General features: G+C 38.1%; 1 protein-coding gene across 1 annotated transcript in view; it reads right to left on the reverse strand.

Annotated features, from left to right (window-relative positions):
- The window catches only part of SCAPER (S-phase cyclin A associated protein in the ER), a 907,354-nt gene that overhangs the window by 154,199 nt on the left and 730,536 nt on the right, over positions 1–22,619 (reverse strand). The window contains exons 25-26 of the mRNA XM_053719295.1: positions 2,817–3,046; positions 1,693–1,848 (exon numbers count right to left, since the gene is read on the reverse strand). Of these exons, the coding sequence (XP_053575270.1) occupies positions 1,693–1,848; positions 2,817–3,046 (386 nt within the window). The remainder of the gene's footprint in view (positions 1–1,692; positions 1,849–2,816; positions 3,047–22,619) is intronic.

The raw sequence follows: 22,619 nt of genomic DNA on the forward strand, positions 1-22,619 counted from the left end.
TAATTCATTTTTATTAGATGTGTTATTATGAGTGCAACTGTACTTTGTAGTGTAATTTTATGTGTTTTGTGGCACTTTTTTGTTTCGCAAAACAGTTAACCAGACCTCTGAGGTCACGTAAGGATTCTAGCGTAATCTGCGATTGTGCTTACGCGTTCGCATTTACTTTCAACTTTAAATAAGAATGCAAGTTAACTTGGCACAAATAAACGCGAAAACCCGATATCGCTCGCGCATGAATTATAGAGAAGTTCTGCCTATGTAAAAAATCATTATGTATGCTGTTGCACATGCAATAAACATAAGCAGCTTCTAGAGATGTGCATATAACAATAGTGAAAAATAACAGTAAATAAAGTACATAACTGCAAATAACATTCCAAAGAGCATAAAATGTACAACAGTATAGAAAATACAGACTGACATAAAAAAAACTATCTGACAATGATGGGAGTACAATGCTTTATGGACTTATATACAAGTATTGATAGCAGAGATATTTATAATAAATGATAATGGTACCGTATGTAATTATGTTCAGTACAATTGCACATATTTTAGTAAATTGGGTACACTGTAGAATAGATCACCTAAGAAGGTGCTGAGGTGTACTGCTGCCTAAAGGTCTTTGCAAAAATACCTGCATAGAGGGTGTTATCAAATCAGAACCCTTAGGAATAAGTGATTACCTCTCTGTACATACAGCATATAGTACCTTATCAGCAGAGAGTTTAAAAAGAGTATGAAACTCAATAAGAATAGCAACGAAATATGTTGCCATAGCCTTGCTAGCTATTCTTACACTCAGGGGTAAAGTGAGTAGGAGCCTCCTGAGAAAGATAAATAGTACATAATTCCTTAGAGAAAGTAGAAGGCTGCGGCTGATTTGCATACACAATTGGAGGTAAACAGCTCTAACAGAATGTATTGACCTGACATAGTGTAACAGACTTGCAAAACACATATAATGTATGTATCAGTAAATCAGTAAATGATTCCTCTAATGTGCTAACATTGGTTTTAGTGGGGACAGATTCAGTTTGTTCCATATTGTGTACAGACATCAGACATACACATAAACAAAATAAATGGTAGAGAACTAAGCTCAATAACCCTTCTAACACCATTATTGAAACTGCAATGCAATAGTGAAAAAAAATCTAGAATGATTGTATGAAGCTTGGCTTTTTCTAGATTCCACAATCCTATGGCATATGGATTTTAGAAAGTTGCCCCCAACTAAGTGTGCTTGAGTCTGCAGTACTGACAAAGCACACACATTTAAACTGCATTGGTTAAAGGGGTACAAGAAACCACAAATTTACTTATTGATTTAACCCCCCCCCAAAAAAATAAATTAGAAACAAATATAACATTGTGTGGCTGTTTACTGGCTATAACAATGCGGGTGTGGTAACATTATGATTACAGTGGTGTGAAAAAACTTGGGTTTAGTATCCCTTTAACTGTGGATGAGGTCACTTTAAAAATGATTGTGGTGGAGCAAGCTAGTGGTTGCAGACTGTAGCTTCTTAGCTACTCAGGTGTTGTAAACTGCATGTCTGTTGTGATTTTGGTTTTGTTATCTCCTGAATGCATTTGTAATTATCAAGATATTTATTATTTTACCAGAAGAACTATGAATCTACTTTCATACATAGGTTTAAAAATAAGTTGCTACAACCCCCATACCTTCCAGTAAGAGACATGCAAAGCCTGCATAATTCCTGTAAAAGGCCTGTAGCTCCTCGGAGGAATGCAGAGATTTTGGGGTTTTCATCAAGCGGATCTTGTATAGAAAGGAAACAGCTGCCCAACTTTTCGATTAGCCCCAGATTCACGGTGTAACTGGATTAAATATTGAATAAAATGCTGTTAATATAAAGATAAAGATACAAACCACCGTCTTACCACAAGGTGGTTGTCCATAAATTCATTATTTTTGCGGATTACCCTATTTATAGATTAATATATTGCATTACATAAGCTTTCAGGACAGGACATAAGCTTTCTCTTGATTTGTCTTGTGGTCTCCAAGATCTTAAAAACTTACACAATGCAACAACTTGCTCAATACATTAGTTTACAAAAAATATTACAATCTACTTAAAGGACCAGTAAATACAGTAGATTTTCATAATAAACAAATGCATGATAAAAAGGCAATGCAATAGCACTCTGAACTTCAAATGGATAGTAGAATTTTTATGACAAATTTCAAAGTTATGTCTATTTCCACTCCTCCTGTACCACATGACAGCCATCAGCCAATCACAAATGCATATATGTATATTCTGTGAATTCTTGCACATGCTCATTAGGAGCTGGTGACTCAAAAAGTGTAAATATAAACAGACTGTTCACATTTTGTTAATGGAAGTAAATTCGAAAGTTGTTTAAAATTGCATGTTCTATCTGAATCATGAAAGTTCAATTTTGACTTGAGTGTCCCTTTAAACAATTGACCTCAATGGAATAAAACGTTTACCTTTAGCCAAAACAAGGTAAACTTTATTAATTTTTAAGATATGTGCATGCAGACACACAATCATGTATACACAATAATGATGATCAGAGGTAATAAAGAGCAAAGTGAAATGTACACACATAAATATGAGTATAATAGTACATTAATAATATATTTGTAAGATATCTAGTTATCAGTACGAATATTCATTGGGACTGCATTCCAACATGTGGTAGTTATTGTGTTAGTAGAAACTAAAGCAGAACATCTCTACTGTGGATAAAAGTGAGTTACTTTTAACTATTATTTGGACAATGAGCTGAAAGATTCATAATCTATACATGCTCACCTGATAACATCTTGTACCCGTACATCGAAGGCTTCTGCTGGTGACAATTTGGTTTTGGCTTCTTGTTTTGTTTTCTGTGAATCCACTTGACTGCTTCCTCCTGGATGACTAGATGTGAGGCTTGCACAAATTCTTGAACAAAGCTGAAGAATTGCAGTAGCCAGACTATCGAAGACCTGCTTATTAACATTTCTTCCTAAGATGGTCTTATCTTCATCTGGAACAAATAGCTGTTGAACAAAAACTTGATTAACTCTTCATCACCTTCCACACATTTATTTGACTATTTGATGTTTGTTAAAGAAAAGGCATAATATTTTTTTCAAGATATAAAATGTTTCCTATTTATCTTCAATTTTTAATTTTCTTTTTCCTCTTAGTATCCTTTGTCGAAGGAACAACAATGAGCCAATGATAAGAGGCGTATGTGCGGCCACCAATCAGCAGGAACCTCCCAGTAGTGTAATGCAGCTTTTGGGCCTCCCTATGTATGCTTTTCAACAAAGGATACCAAGTTGTTCAATTTCATATACTTTATATTCATATTTATAGGTACCTACTGTATATATAAAACATAAGGGGCAACATCTTTTATGATTCATAGAACTTTATTAAATGTGTGTTACATGTTTTCATTAGTAGATGTAAAGGACACTGTATGTTAACAACTACTACAGGTAGCTAAAAATCTGTGCACATAAAAGTCAAAGGGCCAGACTACAAGTGGAGCGCTAATTAATGCTCCCGCTCAAGCGTTAATTGCGCTAGAACTAGTTTTCGCACTAGTTGCGTTGAAAGTAAACTGTTTTCACTCTTGCACTAACCGGCGCAAAAATCTGAACTTAGAATATCTCAAGCACGTTCACGTATTCCCCCATAGTAGTCAATGGAGAAAAAAGTGGAAAAAAGCACCCCACTCTCACGCAAAGTCGATCGCATATTCTCATTTGCTCTAACCTGACATAAAAAACAGAATTTATGCTTACCTGATAAATTACTTTCTCTTGTGATGTATCGAGTCCACGGATTCATCCTTTACTTGTGGGATATTCTCCTTCCCAACAGGAAGTGGCAAAGAGAGCACACAGCAGAGCTGTCCATATAGCTCCCCCTCTAGCTCCACCCCCCAGTCATTCGACCGAAGGTTAGGAAGAAAAAGGAGAAACCATAGGGTGCAGTGGTGACTGTAGTTTAAACAAAAAAGCTACCTGACTTAATAGCCAGGGCGGGCCGTGGACTCGATACATCACAAGAGAAAGTAATTTATCAGGTAAGCATAAATTCTGTTTTCTCTTGTAAGATGTATCGAGTCCACGATTCATCCTTTACTTGTGGGATACCAATACCAAAGCTTTAGGACACGGATGAAGGGAGGGACAAGACAGGTACCTTAAACGGAAGGCACCACTGCTTGTAGAACCTTTCTCCCAAAAATAGCCTCCGAAGAAGAAAAAGTATCAAATTTGTAAAATTTGGAAAAAGTATGAAGCGAAGACCAAGTTGCCGCCTTACAAATCTGTTCAACAGAAGCCTCATCTTTTAAAAGCCCATGTGGAAGCCACTGCTCTGGTAGAATGAGCAGTAATTGTTTCGGGAGGCTGCTGGCCAGCAGTCTCATAGGCCAAACGGATGATGCTTTTCAGCCAAAAGGAAAGAGAGGTAGCAGTCGCCTTCTGACCTCTCCTCTTACCAGAATAGATAACAAACAATGAAGGTGTTTGTCTGAAATCCTTAGTTGCTTGTAAATAGAACTTTAAAGCACGAACAACATCAAGATTGTGTAACAGACGTTCCTTCTTCGAAGAAGGATTAGAACACAGAGAAGGAACAACAATTTCCTGGTTAATATTCTTATTAGACACAACCTTAGGAAGAAAACCGGGTTTGGTACGCAAAACTACCTTATCTGCATGGAAAACCAGGTAAGGTGAATCACACTGTAAAGCAGATAACTCTGAAACTCTTCGAGCAGAAGAGATAGCTACCAAAAACAAAACTTTCCAAGATAAAAGCTTAATATCGATGGAATGTAAAGGTTCCAACGGAACCCCTTGCAGAACTGAAAAAACTAAATTCAGACTCCATGGCGGAGCCACAGGTCTATAAACAGGCTTGATTCTGACTAAAGCCTGACTAAACGCTTGAACGTCTGGTACCTCTGCCAGACGTTTGTGTAAAAGAATAGACAAAGAAGATATCTGTCCTTTTAAGGAACTAGCTGATAATCCTTTCTCCAATCCTTCTTGGAGAAAGGACAATATCCTGGGAATCCTAATCTTACTCCATGAGTAACCCTTGGATTCACACCAAAAAAGATATTTTCGCCAAATCTTATGGTAGATTTTCCTGGTGACAGGCTTTCTAGCCTGAATCAGGGTATCAATAACCGACTCAGAGAAACCACGCTTTGATAGAATTAGGCGTTCAATCTCCAAGCAGTCAGACGCAGAGAAATTAGATTTGGATGCTTAAAAGGACCTTGTATTAGAAGGTCCTGCCTCATTGGTAGTGTCCATGGTGGGACAGATGACATGTCCACTAGGTCTGCATACCAGGTCCTGCGTGGCCACGCAGGCGCTATCAGAATCACAGAAGCCCTCTCCTGCTTGATTCTGGCAACCAGGCGAGGGAGGAGAGGAAATGGTGGAAAAACATAGGCCAGATTGAAGGACCAAGGCGCTGCTAGAGCATCTATCAGCACCGCCTGGGGATCCCGGGACCTGGACCCGTAAAGAGGAAGTTTGGTGTTCTGACGGGACGCCATCAGATCCAATTCTGGAGTGCCCCATAGCTGAGTCAGCTGGGCAAATACCTCCGGGTGGAGTTCCCACTCCCCCGGGTGAAAAGTCTGACGACTTAGAAAATCCGCTTCCCAGTTGTCTACTCCTGGGATGTGAATTGCTGAGAGATGGTAGGAGTGATCCTCCGTCCACCTGAATATTTTGGTTACTTCCGTCATTGCTAGGGAAATCCTTGTTCCCCCTTGATGATTGACGTAAGCTACAGTCGTGATGTTGTCCGACTGAAATCTGATGAATTTGGCAGCAGCTAGCTGAGGCCATGCCTGAAGCGCGTTGAATATCGCCCTCAGTTCCAGAATGTTTATCGGGAGAAGAGCTTCTTCCCGAGACCATAAGCCCTGAGCTTTCAGGGGGTCCCAGACGGCACCCCAGCCCAATAGACTGGCGTCGGTCGTTACGATGATCCACTCTGGTCTGCGGAAACACATTCCCTGAGACAGGTGATCCTGAGACAACCACCAGAGAAGAGAATCTCTGGTCCCCTGGTCCAGCTGTATTTGAGGAGACAAATCTGCATAATCCCCATTCCACTGTTTGAGCATGCATAGTTGCAGTGGTCTGAGGTGTATCCGTGCAAAAGGGACTATGTCCATTGCCGCTACCATTAGTCCGATTGTCTCCATGCACTGAGCTACAGATGGCCGAGGAATGGAATGAAGGGCTCGGCAAGTGGTTAAGAGTTTTAACTTTCTGACCTCCATCAGAAATATTTTCATTTCTACCGAGTCTATCAGAGTTCCTAGGAAGGAAACTCTTGTGAGGGGGGGAGAGAGAACTCTTTTTGATGTTCACCTTCTACCCGTGAGACCTCAGAAAGGCCAATACAATTTCCGTGTGAGACTTAGCTCTTTGGAAAGTCGACGCCTGAATTAAGATGTCGTCTAGATAAGGGGCCACTGATATGCCCCGCGGTCTTAGAACCGCTAGGAGGGACCCTAGCACCTTTGTGAAAATTCTGGGAGCAGTGGCCAACCCGAAAGGAAGAGCCACAAACTGGTAATGCTTGTCCAGAAAGGCGAACCTGAGAAACTGGTGATGATCTTTGTGGATAGGAATGTGCAGATACGCATCCTTTAAATCCACGGTGGTCATATATTGACCCTCCTGAATCATTGGTAAGATTGTCCGAATGGTCTCCATCTTGAATGATGGGACTCTGAGGAATTTGTTTAGAATTTTGAGATCCAGGATTTCTAAAAGTTCCTTCTTTCTTGGGAACCACAAACAGGTTTGAGTAAAAAACCCAGCCCCTGTTCCGCAATTGGAACTGGGCGGATTACTCCCATTGTATGTAGGTCTTCTACACAGCGTAAGAACGCCTCATTCTTTGTCTGGTCTGTAGACAGATGAGAAATGTGGAACCTTCCCCTTGGAGGGGAGTCCTTGAATTCTAGAAGATATCCCTGGGATACAATCTCTAAGGCCCAGGGAACGTGTACATCTCTTGCCCAGGCCTGAGCCAAGAGAGAGAGTCTGCCCCCTACTAGATCCGGTCCCGGATCTGGGGCTACCCGTTCATGCTGTCTTGGAGGCAGCTGCAGGCTTCCTGGCCTGTTTACCCTTGTTCCAGCCCTGGTAAGGTTTCCAGGCTGACCTGGGTTGGGAAGCGGTACCCTCTAACTTTGAAGCAGGGGAGGATGAAGCGAGACCGCTCCTGAAATTCTGAAAGGAACGAAAATTATCTTGTTTGTTCTTTATCTTGAAGATCTGAAATAATCTCTTTCAATTCAGGCCCGAAGAGGGTGGATTTTGACGACACATCGGCCGACCAGGACTTTAGCCATAGTGCCCTGCGCGCTAAAATGGCGAAACCTGAATTCTTTGCCGCTAACTTAGCTAGTTGTAAAGCGGCATCTGTGATAAAAGAATTAGCCAGCTTAAGAGCCTGAATTCTGTCCATAATATCCTCATATGAGGTCTCTGCCTGGAGCGCTTCTTCCAGCGCCTCGAACCAGAAAGCAGCTGCAGTAGTTGCAGGAACAATGCACGCAATGGGTTGGAGAAGAAAACCTTGTTGAACAAAATTTTTCTTAAGTAAACCCTCTAATTTTTTATCCATAGGGTCTTTGAAAGCACAACTTTCTTCAATTGGTATGGTTGTGCGTTTAGCAAGTGAAGAAATGGCCCCCTCCACCTTAGGGACCGTCTGCCACGAGTCCCGCATGGGGTCAGATATGGGGAACATTTTCTTAAAAACAGGAGGAGAAATGAAGGGAATACCTGGTCTATCCCACTCCCTAGTAACAATATCCGCAATTCTCTTAGGGACCGGAACACATCAGTGTAAACAGGAACTTCTAGGTACTTGTCCATTTTACACAATTTCTCTAGAACCACCATAGGGTCGCAGTCATCCAGAGTAACTAATACCTCCCTGAGCAATAAGCGGAGGTGTTCTAGTTTAAATTTAAAAGCCGACATATCTGAATCTGTCTGAGGAGAAACCTTTCCTGAATCGGAAATTTCTCCCTCAGACAGTACATCCCTCACCCCTAACTTCAGAGCATTGCGAGGGTATATCGGATACAGCTACTAAAGCGTCAGAATGCTCAGTATCTGTTCTTAAAACAGAGCTATCACGCTTTGCAGGTAACACGGGCAGTTTAGATAAGAACTCTGAGAGGGTATTATTCATAACTGCCGCCAAGTCTTGCAAGGTAAAAGAGTTAGACGCACTAGAGATGCTAGGCGTCGCTTGAGCGGGCGTAACTAGTTGTGACACTTGAGGAGAGGTTGACGGCCTAACCTCGTTACCTTCTGTCTGAGAGTCATCTTGGACCACATTTTTAAGTGCAACAATATGTTCTTTAAAGTGTATAGACATATCAGTACAAGTGGGACACATTCTGAGAGGGGGTTCCACCATGGCTTCTAAACACATTGAACAAGGATTTTCCTTGGTGTCAGACATGTTTAACAGACTAGTAGTAAAACAAGCAGGCTTGAAAATCACTTTAATCAAGTAAAAACACACTTTGAAAAAAACGTTACTGTGTCTTTAAGAGATAAAAAAGGTACACAATTTTGCAAAACAGTGAAAAAATGCAGCAAACTTTTCGAAATTTTTACAGTATGTACCTAAAGCATTAGTAAGATTGCACCACTAGCAATAAAAACGATTAACCCCTTAATGCCCAAACCGGATCGACAGTAAGCCAAAAAAACGGTTAAAAAATGTTCAGCACCTTGCCACAGCTCTGCTGTGGCCCTACCTGCCCTTAGGAACCAGATTTGTGGGGAAAAAGCTTTTTATAGGCCATCAAACTGCAGCCGGACCCTCCATTTGAAACAGCCTGAACTTCTAGTCAAATATAACTGCGCATCTGAGACGTGAAATTAGGCCCCTCCCACCTCACTACGGTGCTTGTGAGGCCTAAAGAAACACTCCCGAGTGTTTTAATAATAGCCATGTGGGTAACAACCCCTGAAAGAAACCCAAAGGAACCTTCAAAGTGTCTCAAAAAAACCATATGTTCAATAAAAACCGTTTGCCAAGAAAGTAGTGTCAACCAGCATAAACTAGCCCTGTTATGTAAGCTTGAAATTCCATACTTAGTCTCTGAATACAGCTTACCCTTCCCTCATGGGGATATTATCAGTCTTTTCTAGCATTATCACAGTCTTGTCTAGAAATAAATGACTGAACATACCTTATTGCAGCCTAACGTGCAAACCGTTCCCCCAACTGAAGTTTTCTTGCACTCCTCAGTCCTTTGTGGGAACAGCAGTGGATTTTAGTTACAACATGCTAAAATCATCTTCCTCCCTGCAGAAATCTTCATCTCCTTTCTGCTAGAGAGTAAATGGTACACACCGGTACCATTTAAAATAACAAACTCTTGCTTGTAGAAAATAAAAACTACATTTTTTCCACCACATTCACTTTACCCTTCCGATTGCTTAGAGCCGGCAAAGAGAATGACTGGGGGGTGGAGCTAGAGGGGGAGCTATATGGACAGCTCTGCTGTGTGCTCTCTTTGCCACTTCCTGTTGGGAAGGAGAATATCCCACAAGTAAAGGATGAATCTGTGGACTAGATACATCTTACAAGAGAAATATGAATATTTCACATTCCAATGTTCTTCACATAACGTAATATGTTCTCTTTATTCATAAATAAATGGTTTTGTTGTACAGTATCTATCTATCTATCTATCTATCTATCTATCTATCTATCTATCTATCTATCTATCTATCTATATGTTTATAAATACATAAAACATTTTTCAGAACACTGGAATGACACATATTTATAGTAAATACATAGTTAAAACCTTTTTAAAAAATTAATATTGCATAAATGTGCTTTTTCTTGTTTTCATCTAAGTAACGGGATATGAAACCCACATTTTTTCTTTCATGATTCAGATCGAGCATGCAATTTTAAGCAACTTCCTAATTTACTCCTATTACCAAATTTTCTTCATTCTCTTGGTATTTTTATTTAAAAAGCAGGAATGTAAGCTTGGGTAGTGCTTGCTGATTGGTGGATACATTTAGCCACCAATCAGCAAGTACTACCCAGGATGCTGAACCAAAAATGCGCTGCCTCCTAAGCTTACATTCCTGCTTTTCAAATAAAGATACCAAAAGAACGAAGAAAAATTGATAATAGGAGTAAATTAGAAAGTTGCTTAAAATTAAATGCTTCAATATATATATATATATATATATATATATATATATATATATATATATGTGTACATAAGATTTTTAGAGAGTGGTTACTGTGAAAAAACACAGGCACCACTGGAAGGCGCTAAGGAACTCAATACAATAGTGAAGCTGCTGTATGTTTGCAAATAAAGACTGACAGGGTGAACCCTCAACCCTGCCTATCAGTGTAATAGTATATTTGTAACAAGATTAGTGCACACTTCACAGCGCTAAACCTAATCCAAGTGCAAAATGTGAGATTAAATATTTAGAGTAATTTTAAATTTTTAGTATATATATATATATATATATATACGGATCATTCGTAAAAAGTACATAAAAATACCTAGGTGGATGCTTTCATACTATCTGTGCGGTCAAAATTTCATAAACAAAAGATAGAATTGTATTGGTAATAATAGTAAATATAAATAATAAAAGTATCACTAGAAGACAATAATGGCAGCACGATATTCAATATCTTATCAACAATATATTATCAATATGCAGAAATGTAAAAGTTTTAGTCTTTAAATTAAAGTCAGAGTTATGTAAAATGTATTTATCGCAGTTCTTGTTATTTAGTCCAGTATCCGGAGTGATTCAGGTTGACATATAACACAATGTATCCCGTAATAGGCTTTATGTTCTACTTACATCCGGGCACCTCAATCATATGAGGTAAGTACAATTGTAATAGAAAGAATTGTGAAGGTTGCATACATGCATATAGTGGCAACAAGCCAACCCATTTAATCAAGTCCAAATCCAACAATAAAGAATGTAAAATGAATCATTTAACAAATTATAAAAGTGAATTCATTGTTTATCTACTTGAATGTAGCTGTGGCCTCCAATACATAGGGAGATCTAAAAGAATCTACAAAACAAGGCTACTAGAATATATTAAAAACATTGAAAATGGCTTCAAAGGCCATAATTTGTCAGACCACTATTGTAAATTTCACAATAAAAACCCTAAATGTCTAAAAGGAACAGTATTAGAATTTATCCCGCCTGACAAAAATGGGGGTGATCGTGTTAAAAAAATAAGACAAAGGGAGACGTTTTGGATAAGTTATTTAAATACCCTGGCACCAGGGGGTTTAAATAAAGACATTGATATAGTGGCATTCTTATAATTCCATATAGTGTCTCCCCAACATCAAATTGCTCATAACATAAAGTTCTTTTATCACACTTTTGTACAAACTCCCCAATTTACATAGCGGTATTGTATTAACAACAAACAATCGAGGTAGAACATTTTAATAACTAATTCAATAGAAATATGAAATTGAATCGTAATTTACAGAATCTATAATACAAACAGCTGGTGTTAAGTATGTTTTATAGAACAAATGTATATATAAAAATTAGCTGACAATCTAGTATAGGAATTGTATTTACAATACGTTGTGTCATTTTTCCAAACTAGAGAAAATAACAACAAATTGATAAGGAATCTCTCTTAATTTTACTGAAATAACAGCTTATAGAGGTACAACGATAATAGGCCAATCAGTGAGCAGCTTTTGGGACACAAACCCCCTCCACGCGATTGGCGGGAGCTTTAAAAAGGAGCCGGAACATTGATACAACAATCGCCTCTGATGAAAAAGCTTTCTATAGCTTTGAAACGCGTCAGGCATAGAAGGGTGTTGTTCTGGCTGCTCACTCCCTTATTTGCTTTTAGTTCATTATATTGTTTTTACGTATAGCTTACTTGTGAGGCTATTTTCTAATACTACCGGTGTTTTTGAAGGATAGCTCTTTTTATACGCTACCCAGTAATGAAAGACTCTGTACTTTTAAAGATGTTTTAAGTGCATATTACAGCTTATCAATTTATTGAAACGTCTGTGTGATACCTCATAGTGACTGAGGTTTAAATGTGTAAGTAGTACTCTGCATTGGAAATAAAAAGTGCTTATAACAGAGTTACGCAATATTTTTCTCTTTATTTCATCCTATACTTTGGAACAACCGGATGAGTGGAAAAGACCTCTGACACATTCAAACTCCAAGGAGAGTCCTGGGCCCCTTGTCTGATAGAAAGCCTGGAGGGGTACTGAGAGGGTGAAATCTGGAAACAGTCCCATTTTGGTTTTTACAACGTGCTACACACTTACCTCATACGATTGAGGTGCCTGGATGTAAGTAGAACATAAAGCCTATTACGGGATACATTGTGTTATATGTCAACCTGAATCACTCCGGATACTTATCACAAGAACTGTGATAAATACATTTTACATAACTCTGACTTTAATTTAAAGACTAAAACTTTTACATTTCTGCATATTGATAATATATTGTTGATAAGATATTGAATATCGTGCTGCCATTATTGTCTTCTAGTGATACTTTTATTATTTATATTTACTATTATTACCAATACAATTCTATCTTTTGTTTATGAAATTTTGACCGCACAGATAGTATGAAAGCATCCACCTAGGTATTTTTATGTACTTTTTATGAATGATACGTGTGTATATATATATATATATATATATATAACACATAGAAACACCCAGCACTCACCAGCTAGCTCACAGCTAAGATAAAATCACAACTGGAAAGGTTAGTCACCGCATCTGGCCAAATGGGAAAGCTCAGGCACCACATCAAGGTCCTTTCATTAGCCTGAGTCCCTAACACAGGCACACCATCATGCGAGCTCACAAAGCTAAACAAACTGAGAACAAAGAAGGGGTGCACAGGTGGCTGTAATCACCCATAGAAAATACAAAACATGGAAGGGAACTGCACTCCAAGACCGGATCAGGTACACATCCTGTGACTCAGTAACATCCAGCCCTGGGTGCTAAATAGCACTCCAAAAAAGCTTTGATGTTACCAGAGCCACAGGCAGTTAACCCCAGTTGCACCCATTCCGGACTGGGGTTAACTGCCTGTGGCTCTGGTGACATCACAGCTTTTTTGGAGTGCTATTTAGCACCCAGGGCTGGATGTTACTGAGTCACAGGATGTGTACCTGATCCGGTCTTGGAGTGCAGTTCCCTTCCATGTATATATATATATATATATATATATATATACTACAAATTTTAAATTACTCTAAATATTTAATCTCACATTTTGCACTTGGATTAGGTTTATATATATATACAGTATATATATATATATATATATATATATATATATATACACTCACTGGCCACTTTATTAGGTACACCTGTTCAATTGCTTGGTAACATAAATTGCTAATCAGCCAATTACATGGCAGCAACTCAATGCATTTAGGCATCTAGATGTGGTGAAGATCACTGGCTGAAGTTCAAACCGAGCATCAGAATGGGGAAGAAAGTGGACTTAAATGACTTGGAACGTGACATGGTTGTTGGTGCCCGGCAGGCTGGTCTGAGTATTTAAAAAACTGCTGATCTACTGGGATTTTCAAGCACAACCATCTCTAGGGTTTATAGAGAATGGCCCAGAAAAAAAGAGAAAATATCCAGTGAGCGGCAGTTGTGTGGGAGCCAATGCCTTGTTGATGTCAGAGGTCAGAGGAGAATGGGCAGACTGGTTCAAGATGATAGAAAGGCAACAGTAACACGGCTTACCCTTTGAGAAAGTCGTGTAAACGGCGAAACATGTTAGGGCTTTGGTGAGGAGTCTGGGAGCTCCTGTGTTTGTTAGGGCACACTGATAGGATTGTTATATGCTGAATAGCAATAGGAACTTGTAACTTACTTAAGATTTAGTACCTTTATTGAACGGCAAGGGCACCATTTATTTTGATAACCTCAAGTGTTATAGGGTTTACTCTGCAGTTGAACCGCTCCTAGCTTTTACACTTATGGTGCCTACCGCCCGAGGAAACTACTAGTTAATAGCCCACTAGTGTGCAATAAATGGAACCTATGTGCACTGTAGTGTTCCTGTGACAAGAGTTGTGATATGTAGTACATGATAGAATTCAATAGATACTATATCAGATGTTGAATTAATTATAATCTAGTACAGTCTCAACTGTCTGTTCAAAACTACAACTACCGCTCCTTCATTTTCTCTACTTGAGTGTGATACTATCACAGGGTTTAATCTAAGTATTCAGAGCAAACTATATATCTTTATTTCTCTGGAGATAATATATAAGTACACATTTACTCTTGAAATTACTGTGTACCAAATGTGACTTAACTCTACTCTGCTCCTACTAATACTAACTAGACATAAGTATTTGACTCTGTTTCTATACCTTAAGATTTTTGACATCTTAAAAGCGGTTCATTAGAGAATTGTTACTAGATTTCATGTATATTGCAAACAGGTGGTTACACCCCTCTTTGTAGTATCTACATCTAGGTACATTGTGCTTAATATAGGTAACACCATTACCACACCAAGAATCCATTTATATTTTAAGCACTGTACTCAGCTTATGTTCACACCAATCACACTGATACCATTTTATACACTTATTGTGGTCTTTAATAAGATACTACATACTCCAACTTTGGGTACACAATCTGAGTTAACTGAATTTCAATCCTTTCTAGCTTTTTATTTTAATTGCACATCCCAGTATTTTAAATTCCCATTTTATTGCGTTTAATAAAAGTTATATTTTAACTTGATAGTCAGTGAAATTCCTCTTGGTCTCCCCCCTTTTGGATCCATATATACCTGATTTAATCACCAGGTGTCTGCATTGAGTGCTTTAAAGGGACAGTCTAGTATAGGGACAGTCTACACCCGTATTAACCGTCGCTTATACTTTTTATTTAGTGCTGATAGTTGTAACTCACCCGCTCTACCCTTCATATTTTAAATCACACACCGACATCTCTGAAAATCAAAGTTTATTTGCACTCGTTATAAATGGCCGCCAAACTCCGCCCATTCACTTCTCCTTCTACCTTTTTCTCCCCTTCTCTATCAAATTCATACTCGTGCACGGTCAGTCACCTATGTCACATGTGTGTAAATATGCATGCTCCAATATACACAAGTGACGTGAATGCAGTCCGTCTGTGCTGCTCGTTTCAAATTCCCCACATTGCGCGCGATCCGATATGCAGCATTTGTGGCGCAAGCAGAGAGGGAAACCCCCCGCCCGCAGTTTCAGCTCGCAACTCGAGCTATACTATATACGGCGCCGTCAGATGCTAAAGTGCCGTAAGTCTGATAAACCAGCGATGTCCAGAAATCTGCGTAAGTACAAATTTCTGGAGTCGCCAGTGACTTACGGCACTTTAGAAACTGCCGGCGCCTACAAAACCTGACTAAAGTATGAAATCACCCGCACTGTCTAACACGCCTCCCAAACATAGCCTGACACGTCTAACCCTCTATCCGCTATCCCCCCTCACTATCCTAACAATAAAAAAAGTTATTAACCCCTAAACCGCCGCTCCCGGACCCCGCCGCCAGCTATATTAAATCTATAACCCCCTAATGTGAGCCCATACACCGCCGCCATCTATTTTAAAATTATTAACCCCCAATTTAATCCCCCTACACTGCCGCCACCTATATTAAATTATTTAACCCCTAATCTAATCCCCCTACCCCGCCGCCAGCTATATTAAATTATTTAACCCCTAAAATACTAAACTATCTCTACCACTAAACCTAAGTCTAACCCTACAAATAGCCCTGAAAAGGGCTTTTTGAGTGGCATTACCCCAAAGTAAACTGCTCTATTGCCAGCCCTTAAAAGGGCTTTTTGCGGGGCATGCCCCAAAGAATTCAGCTCTTTTACCAGCCCTTAAAAGGACTTTTGGCGGGGCTTTGTCACAAAGTAAACTGCTCTTTTGCATCTAATCTAAATCCCCCTACACCGCGGCCACCTATATTAAACACATTAACCCCTAATATAAATCCCCCTACACCGCCGCCAGCTATATTAAACACATTAACCCCTAATCTAATCCCCCTACACCGCCGCCAGCTATATTAACCCTAATTATATTAGGGTTAATATAGTTATTATATATATATTAAGTATAATAACCCTATCTAACTCTAACACCCCTAACTAAACTCTTATTAAAATAAATCTAATATTAACATTATTAATTAAAATATTCCTATTTAAATCTAAATACTTACCTATAAAATAAGCCCTAAGATAGCTACAATGTAATTAATAATTACATTGTAGCTATTTTAGGGTTTATATTTATTTTACAGGTAACTTGGTATTTATTTTAACTAGATACAATAACTATTAAATAGTTAATAACTATTTAATAGCTACCTATTTAAAACAATTACCAATTTACCTGTAAAATAAATCCTAACCTAAATTACAAATACACCTACACTATCAATAAATTAAATAAACTACAAATATCTAAACTAAAATACAATTAAATAAACTAAACTAAAAAAAACCCCACTAAATTACAAAAAATAAAAAAAAGATTACTAGATTTTTAAGCTAATTATACCTATTCTAAGCCCCTAATAAAATAATAAAGCCCCCAAAATAAAAAAATTTCCCTGCCCTATTCTAAATTAAAAAAGTTCAAAGCTCTTTTACCTTACCAGCCCTTAAAAGGGCCTTTTGCGGGGCATGCCCCAAAGAAAACTGCTCTTTTGCCTGAAAAAAAAATACACAATACCACCCCCCAACATTACAACCCACCACCCACATACCCCAATCGGATTGAACTTGAATCTGATTGGCTGATTGAATCAGCCAATCAGATTTTTTTACCTTAATTCCGATTGGCTGATAGAATCCCATCAGCCAATCGGAATTCGACGGACGCCATCTTGGATGACGTCATTTAAAGGAACCTCATTCGTCGGGAAGTCGTTGTGCCGGATGGATGCTCCGCGGCGGAGGAGCGAAGAAAGAAGATTGAAGATGCCGCTTTGCTGGAAGACATCACTGGCTGGAAGAAGACTCTCTGCAGCTTGATTGAATACATCGCCCGGATCGGATGAAGAGTTCTGCCCGGCTGGGTGAATACAAGGTAGGGAGATCTTCAGGGGGGTAGTGTTAGGTTTATTTAAGGGGGGTTTGGGTTAGATTAGGGGTATGTGGGTGGTGGGTTGTAATGTTGGGGGTGGTATTGTGTTTTTTTTTTCAGGCAAAAGAGCAGTTTTCTTTGGGGCATGCCCCGCAAAAGGCCCTTTTAAGGGCTGGTAAGGTAAAAGAGCTTTGAACTTTTTTAATTTAGAATAGGGCAGGGAAATTTTTTTATTTTGGGGGCTTTATTATTTTATTAGGGGGCTTAGAATAGGTGTAATTAACTTAAAAATCGAGTAATCTTTTTTTTATTTTTTGTAATTTAGTGGGTTTTTTTTTAAATTTAGTTTAGTTTATTTAATTGTATTTTAGTTTAGATATTTGTAGTTTATTTAATTTATTGATAGTGTAGGTGTATTTGTAACTTAGGTTAGGATTTATTTTACAGGTAAATTGGTAATTATTTTAAATAGGTAGCTATTAAATAGTTATTAACTATTTAATAGCTATTGTACCTAGTTAAAATAAATACCAAGTTACCGGTAAAATAAATATAAACCCTAAAATATCTACAATGTAATTATTAATTACATTGTAGCTATCTTAGGGTTTATTTTATAGGTAAGTATTTAGATTTAAATAGGAATATTTCAATTAATAATATTAATATTAGATTTATTTTAATAAGAGTTTAGTTAGGGATGTTAGAGTTAGATAGGGTTATTATACTTAATATATATATAATATAATAACGATATTAACTATATTAACCCTAATATAATTATGGTTAATATTGTTAATATATATAATATAATAACTATATTAACTATATTAACCCTAATATAATTAGGGTTAATTTAGTTCATATAGCTGGTGGCGGTGTAGGGGGATTAGATTAGGGGTTAATGTGTTTAATATAGGTGGCGGCGGTGTAGGGGGATTAGATTAGGGGTTAATACATTTATTATAGGTGGCGGCGGTGTAGGGGGATCACATTAGGGGGTAGTTAATGTAGGTGGCGGCGGGGTCCGGGAGCGGCGGTTTAGGGGTTAAATATTTTATTAGGGATTGCGGCGGGGGATCGCGGTTGACAGGTAGATAGACATTGCGCATGCGTTAGGTGTTAGGTTTATTTTGTAGCTAGTTTAGGGAGTTACGGGGCTCCAATACGCGTAAGGCTTACTACGGCTGCTTTTTGTGGCGAGGTGAAAATGGAGTAAGATTTCTCCATTTTCGCCACGTAAGTCCTTACGCTGTATATTGGATACCAAACTGCGCTGGTTTGGTATACCTGCTTATGGCCCAAAAAACTACGGGCGACGGCAGAAATATTCGAGCGTAACTTCTATGTTACACCGTATATAGGATACCTACCAAACCTCTGTCTGTGGGACTTCGTGGATGGCACTATCCATAGCTGTGTCCATGTTCCCTGAGTCTTACAGGTATCACCCAATGTCCCAAGTGAATACGTGAATAAGTGCACCAGTGTTTCCATGCAATGGTTAAGTAATGGTACTGGGGTAGAGGAGACCCGGAAAAGGTGGGTGGGTGCTGAATAAAAGTGGTATATTCAAATTGAAAATTGCAGCACTCTCACAAACTTACGAAAATATTCATACCAGGGTGCGTCAGGAATAATATAAATGAATGAAGAGAATGCACTCTCTGGATTTATACATTCACAAAACTTTACTTTGTGACGTTTCAAGGTTTTCACCCCTTCCTCAGACAAAAAATCAGTGAACAATGAAACAATATAAAGACATACAAAAGCCCCTCCCCACAGTGCTCCACCAATAACATGTTAACCTATTAACATATCAATCAACATACTAATCAACATAACCATGTGCTGACAATGTGTTGTGTCATAACAATAATATCACAACTTATTAATATTTCAGTTAATAAGCAGGAAATACAACCTAGTCGTGTGTATGTGTGCAGAGCTTATCATAAAATTATACATATATGTGCAGACCTTACTAATAGTGTGTATAAGTGTGTGTTTAAATGTGTACCTGCATTGCCTTTATACACTCATATTATGCATAATGTTGAAAGGCCAGAATAAAGGATTGAATAAGGGACTTACTTAGTCATCTGTAAAGTAATCGGGAAACAGTGTGTAGTAGTACACAGTTTTATCTTAAATAGTATGCCAATAAGAGATTTATTTACAGAACGTATAGCGATCCATTTATAGCACAGGACGCCATCCATATCGTGTCACTGGTGTAGCTCTCCAGCCGATTTTGCGGGCTTAAAGGGGTGGGGCTAAAATCACCAGGGTATGTAAACTTTTGGGTAGTTTCTGTTGTCATTATGATTTAAAAAGAGTAAACACAGTAGTTTGATAATAAATGGCTTCAGCCAAACACTAACCATGAGTGAAAGAAAAGTTTTTGTGTTATCATTCATATTCTCTGAAAAATGACCAATAAATCATAAATTCTGCCAGGGTATGTAAACTTATGAGCACAACTGTACATCTTTAGATATGTATATGTATGTATCTCAATGATAAAGCCTTCTGCAGACTTTTATTTTCTAACACCTGATACCTGATATCTTTGAGCCCTTATAACTTATGTGCAATATTTTTAGAATTTTTTTTTCCTTGTGGACTGAATGAAAATTGGCTTCAATGGTAGCTGAAAAATCCTTAAAGGGACAGTCAACACCCGCGGGAATTTAAGGCCATGCCATAGATCCGGAATAGAAGATGAGCTCTAACCGTATTTGAGTAATCACCGAAAATACATAGGTTTATTCCTTGAAAATATGGCTGCCAAACTCCCCCCACTATTACGTATAAACCTTCTTTTTAATTGAATCCTCCAATCGCAATGACATCCTCGGTCGGTTTGCGAGCGTGCAGAAGATAATGTGAATGCGCATTATCAAAACAGAACCATCACCCTTTAAAAAATGAACGAGCATCTGAAAACATCAGAGAAGGGGACGAAGGAGGAGGGGGAGGGGTTTGGCAGCCATATTTTCAAGGAATAAGCCTATGTATTTTCGGTGATTACTCAAATACCATTAGAGCTCATCAACATCGATGCAGTGTAGCTGCATCTTCTATTCCGGATCTATGGTATGGCCTTAAGTTACCGCGGGTGTTGACTGTCCCTTTAAGCGGCTATCACAAACTGGCATTCCAACTGGTTTGGGGAAAGCTGAAAATCGTAATTATTTTCAATAGACTTTTTTTTTTTTATTTATTCATTTTTATTATCATTATTTAGCAGCATGGTACAAAAGGATGTCATTGTTGATACAAAAGTTTAAACAGAAACAAAAGAGGGAGAAACCATCAGATTCCAAAAGAAAGGAGAACGTACTCCTGTATAGTAAAATGAAATAGTAGAGCTAGACTGTCTGTGATAAGTCCATTTGAAAACAGTAGCCCCACTCCATATAAATGCATGGTGATTGACAATGACACCAATGTACAAAACATAACTCAAACAAGAACAAAACTATGCAGAAATTTCTTAATTTAAGATCACTTTGTATATATTCTACACATCTAGTGGTATCCCTCAACTTTGTATTTAACTATCAACCTTTGAGAGAAGTGCTAAGCTAAAGAGGTCATTATTAGAGTATCAGGCAGGGGTGGGACCACGTCAGCCATACCCCTCTAAGGTAACACTAGGCCCGTCATTCCTCCTAGGTCACTCCTGTAACTTGTGTAAAGCTCCCCCCTTCTATCCTCAGATCATTTTGGATTTCATCCCAGATGAATTTTAAATCATGGAAGAATCCTAACCTATGCGATTTAAAGAAACCGTATTCTTCCATTCTCAAGGTATCTGTCATGTGAGAGTGCCAGTCCTTTAGGGTCGGGCAGATTTGAGATTTCCAGAGCCTAGCGACTAAGGATCTAGCAGAATTCAATGCCAACTGAATTAGTTGTGTTCTTAATTTACATTTAGGTAACAGGTTTAGTAGGGCCGTTGTCGGATCTAGCTGATAGGAATCCCCCTGCCCCATTATGACTTGTAGGATATTCTGTTCAACAGACATTTTATAGTTATCAGCCTGTCAAAATTATTACTTAATTCAACATAAACATGGTATATGTTTTTAAAAGCTTGGGATATGTTTTTAGAACACAGCACTGGATAATTAATAAAAAATATATAAAAATGATGAATTAATCCTTTTTAAAATTACCAAAAATGTAAGTAAAGAGAGAGATTACTCCTAGTTACAAAGATAATAATGCAAACAATACAAAAATTAACTCAGCAAACCAAAAAAGAAAAAGAAAAGAAGATTAGCTGTATAATAAAACATGGTAAAGCCACCAATTATATTAAATGCAGTCAAAATTACACTAAGAATTAAGTGAGCGCTCTGAACTGAAGCATGAGAAAACAGCAGACAAATATAGTTTTGTAATGAAAATAAAGAAGGATTTAGAAAAGAATGTGTCATTTATAACAGGGTATAACAAATATATATAGGAAATGTAAAAGCCACCAAAAATATTGAGGAGACACCCATACAGTTTTGGACTCGGGGAAGAAACTTACAAGTATAGAAATATACAAATATAGAAAAAACTAAAAACACAGAGGGAGCTGGCAGTACATAATTTTCCTTTGCGGAAGCTGGCATTATGTAATTGCAGCAGCTGATTATTGGCAGTATATATATATATTTACACAACCAGTGCTCGCGATATATGTTATACACAATAGTATGTATTTACAAATTTAGTGCTGGCTGTGAATATTTTTTATACAATTTGGTGCTAGTAATATACATTGTTTCGCAAAGTGGATGCAGGCAGTATGCATGGTTCTGGCAGTATGTCATTTTACACACAGGGTGCTGGCAATTTGTATATTCAGTCATTGGGTAGCTCCATATAGTGAAGGTTGATAAATTCTCGTTCTGCATTTACCTGCTGCATTAGAAGTTTCACATCTTGGTAGAACGCAATCTTTCAAATTCTGGAAAAGAACCTAAACTGATATTCATCTACCACAGTCCATGCAAGCAGGAGCAGATTTCACATCTGAGGAGTTTTATACAGAGGAAGGCTGTACTATATGGTGTTTCACAAAGTGGCAGTCGATTGAATGTACTTTGACGCGGACGCTGGTGGAATCAAGTTATTAGGTATATTCTGTTGAAAAGAGCTATTTCATAGACGATGATAGAGTGATGTTATGTGTTAAGATGAAAAGAAAAGGAAAACCATACCTACTGCTGTCATTATAAACAATAATACAAATCCTTTCACTATTATATGTAAAATAGATCTAAGTATATAAAAGACAAAACTAATTTTACACATTGCATTTATTATTTCCCTTCCTAACAGGCTTATTTACTAAACATTACAGAGTAAGTTTCCTTAAAGAGGTCATT

The sequence above is a fragment of the Bombina bombina genome, chromosome 6, assembly GCF_027579735.1.
Source record: "Bombina bombina isolate aBomBom1 chromosome 6, aBomBom1.pri, whole genome shotgun sequence".
Classification (NCBI taxonomy): Eukaryota; Metazoa; Chordata; class Amphibia; order Anura; family Bombinatoridae; genus Bombina; species Bombina bombina.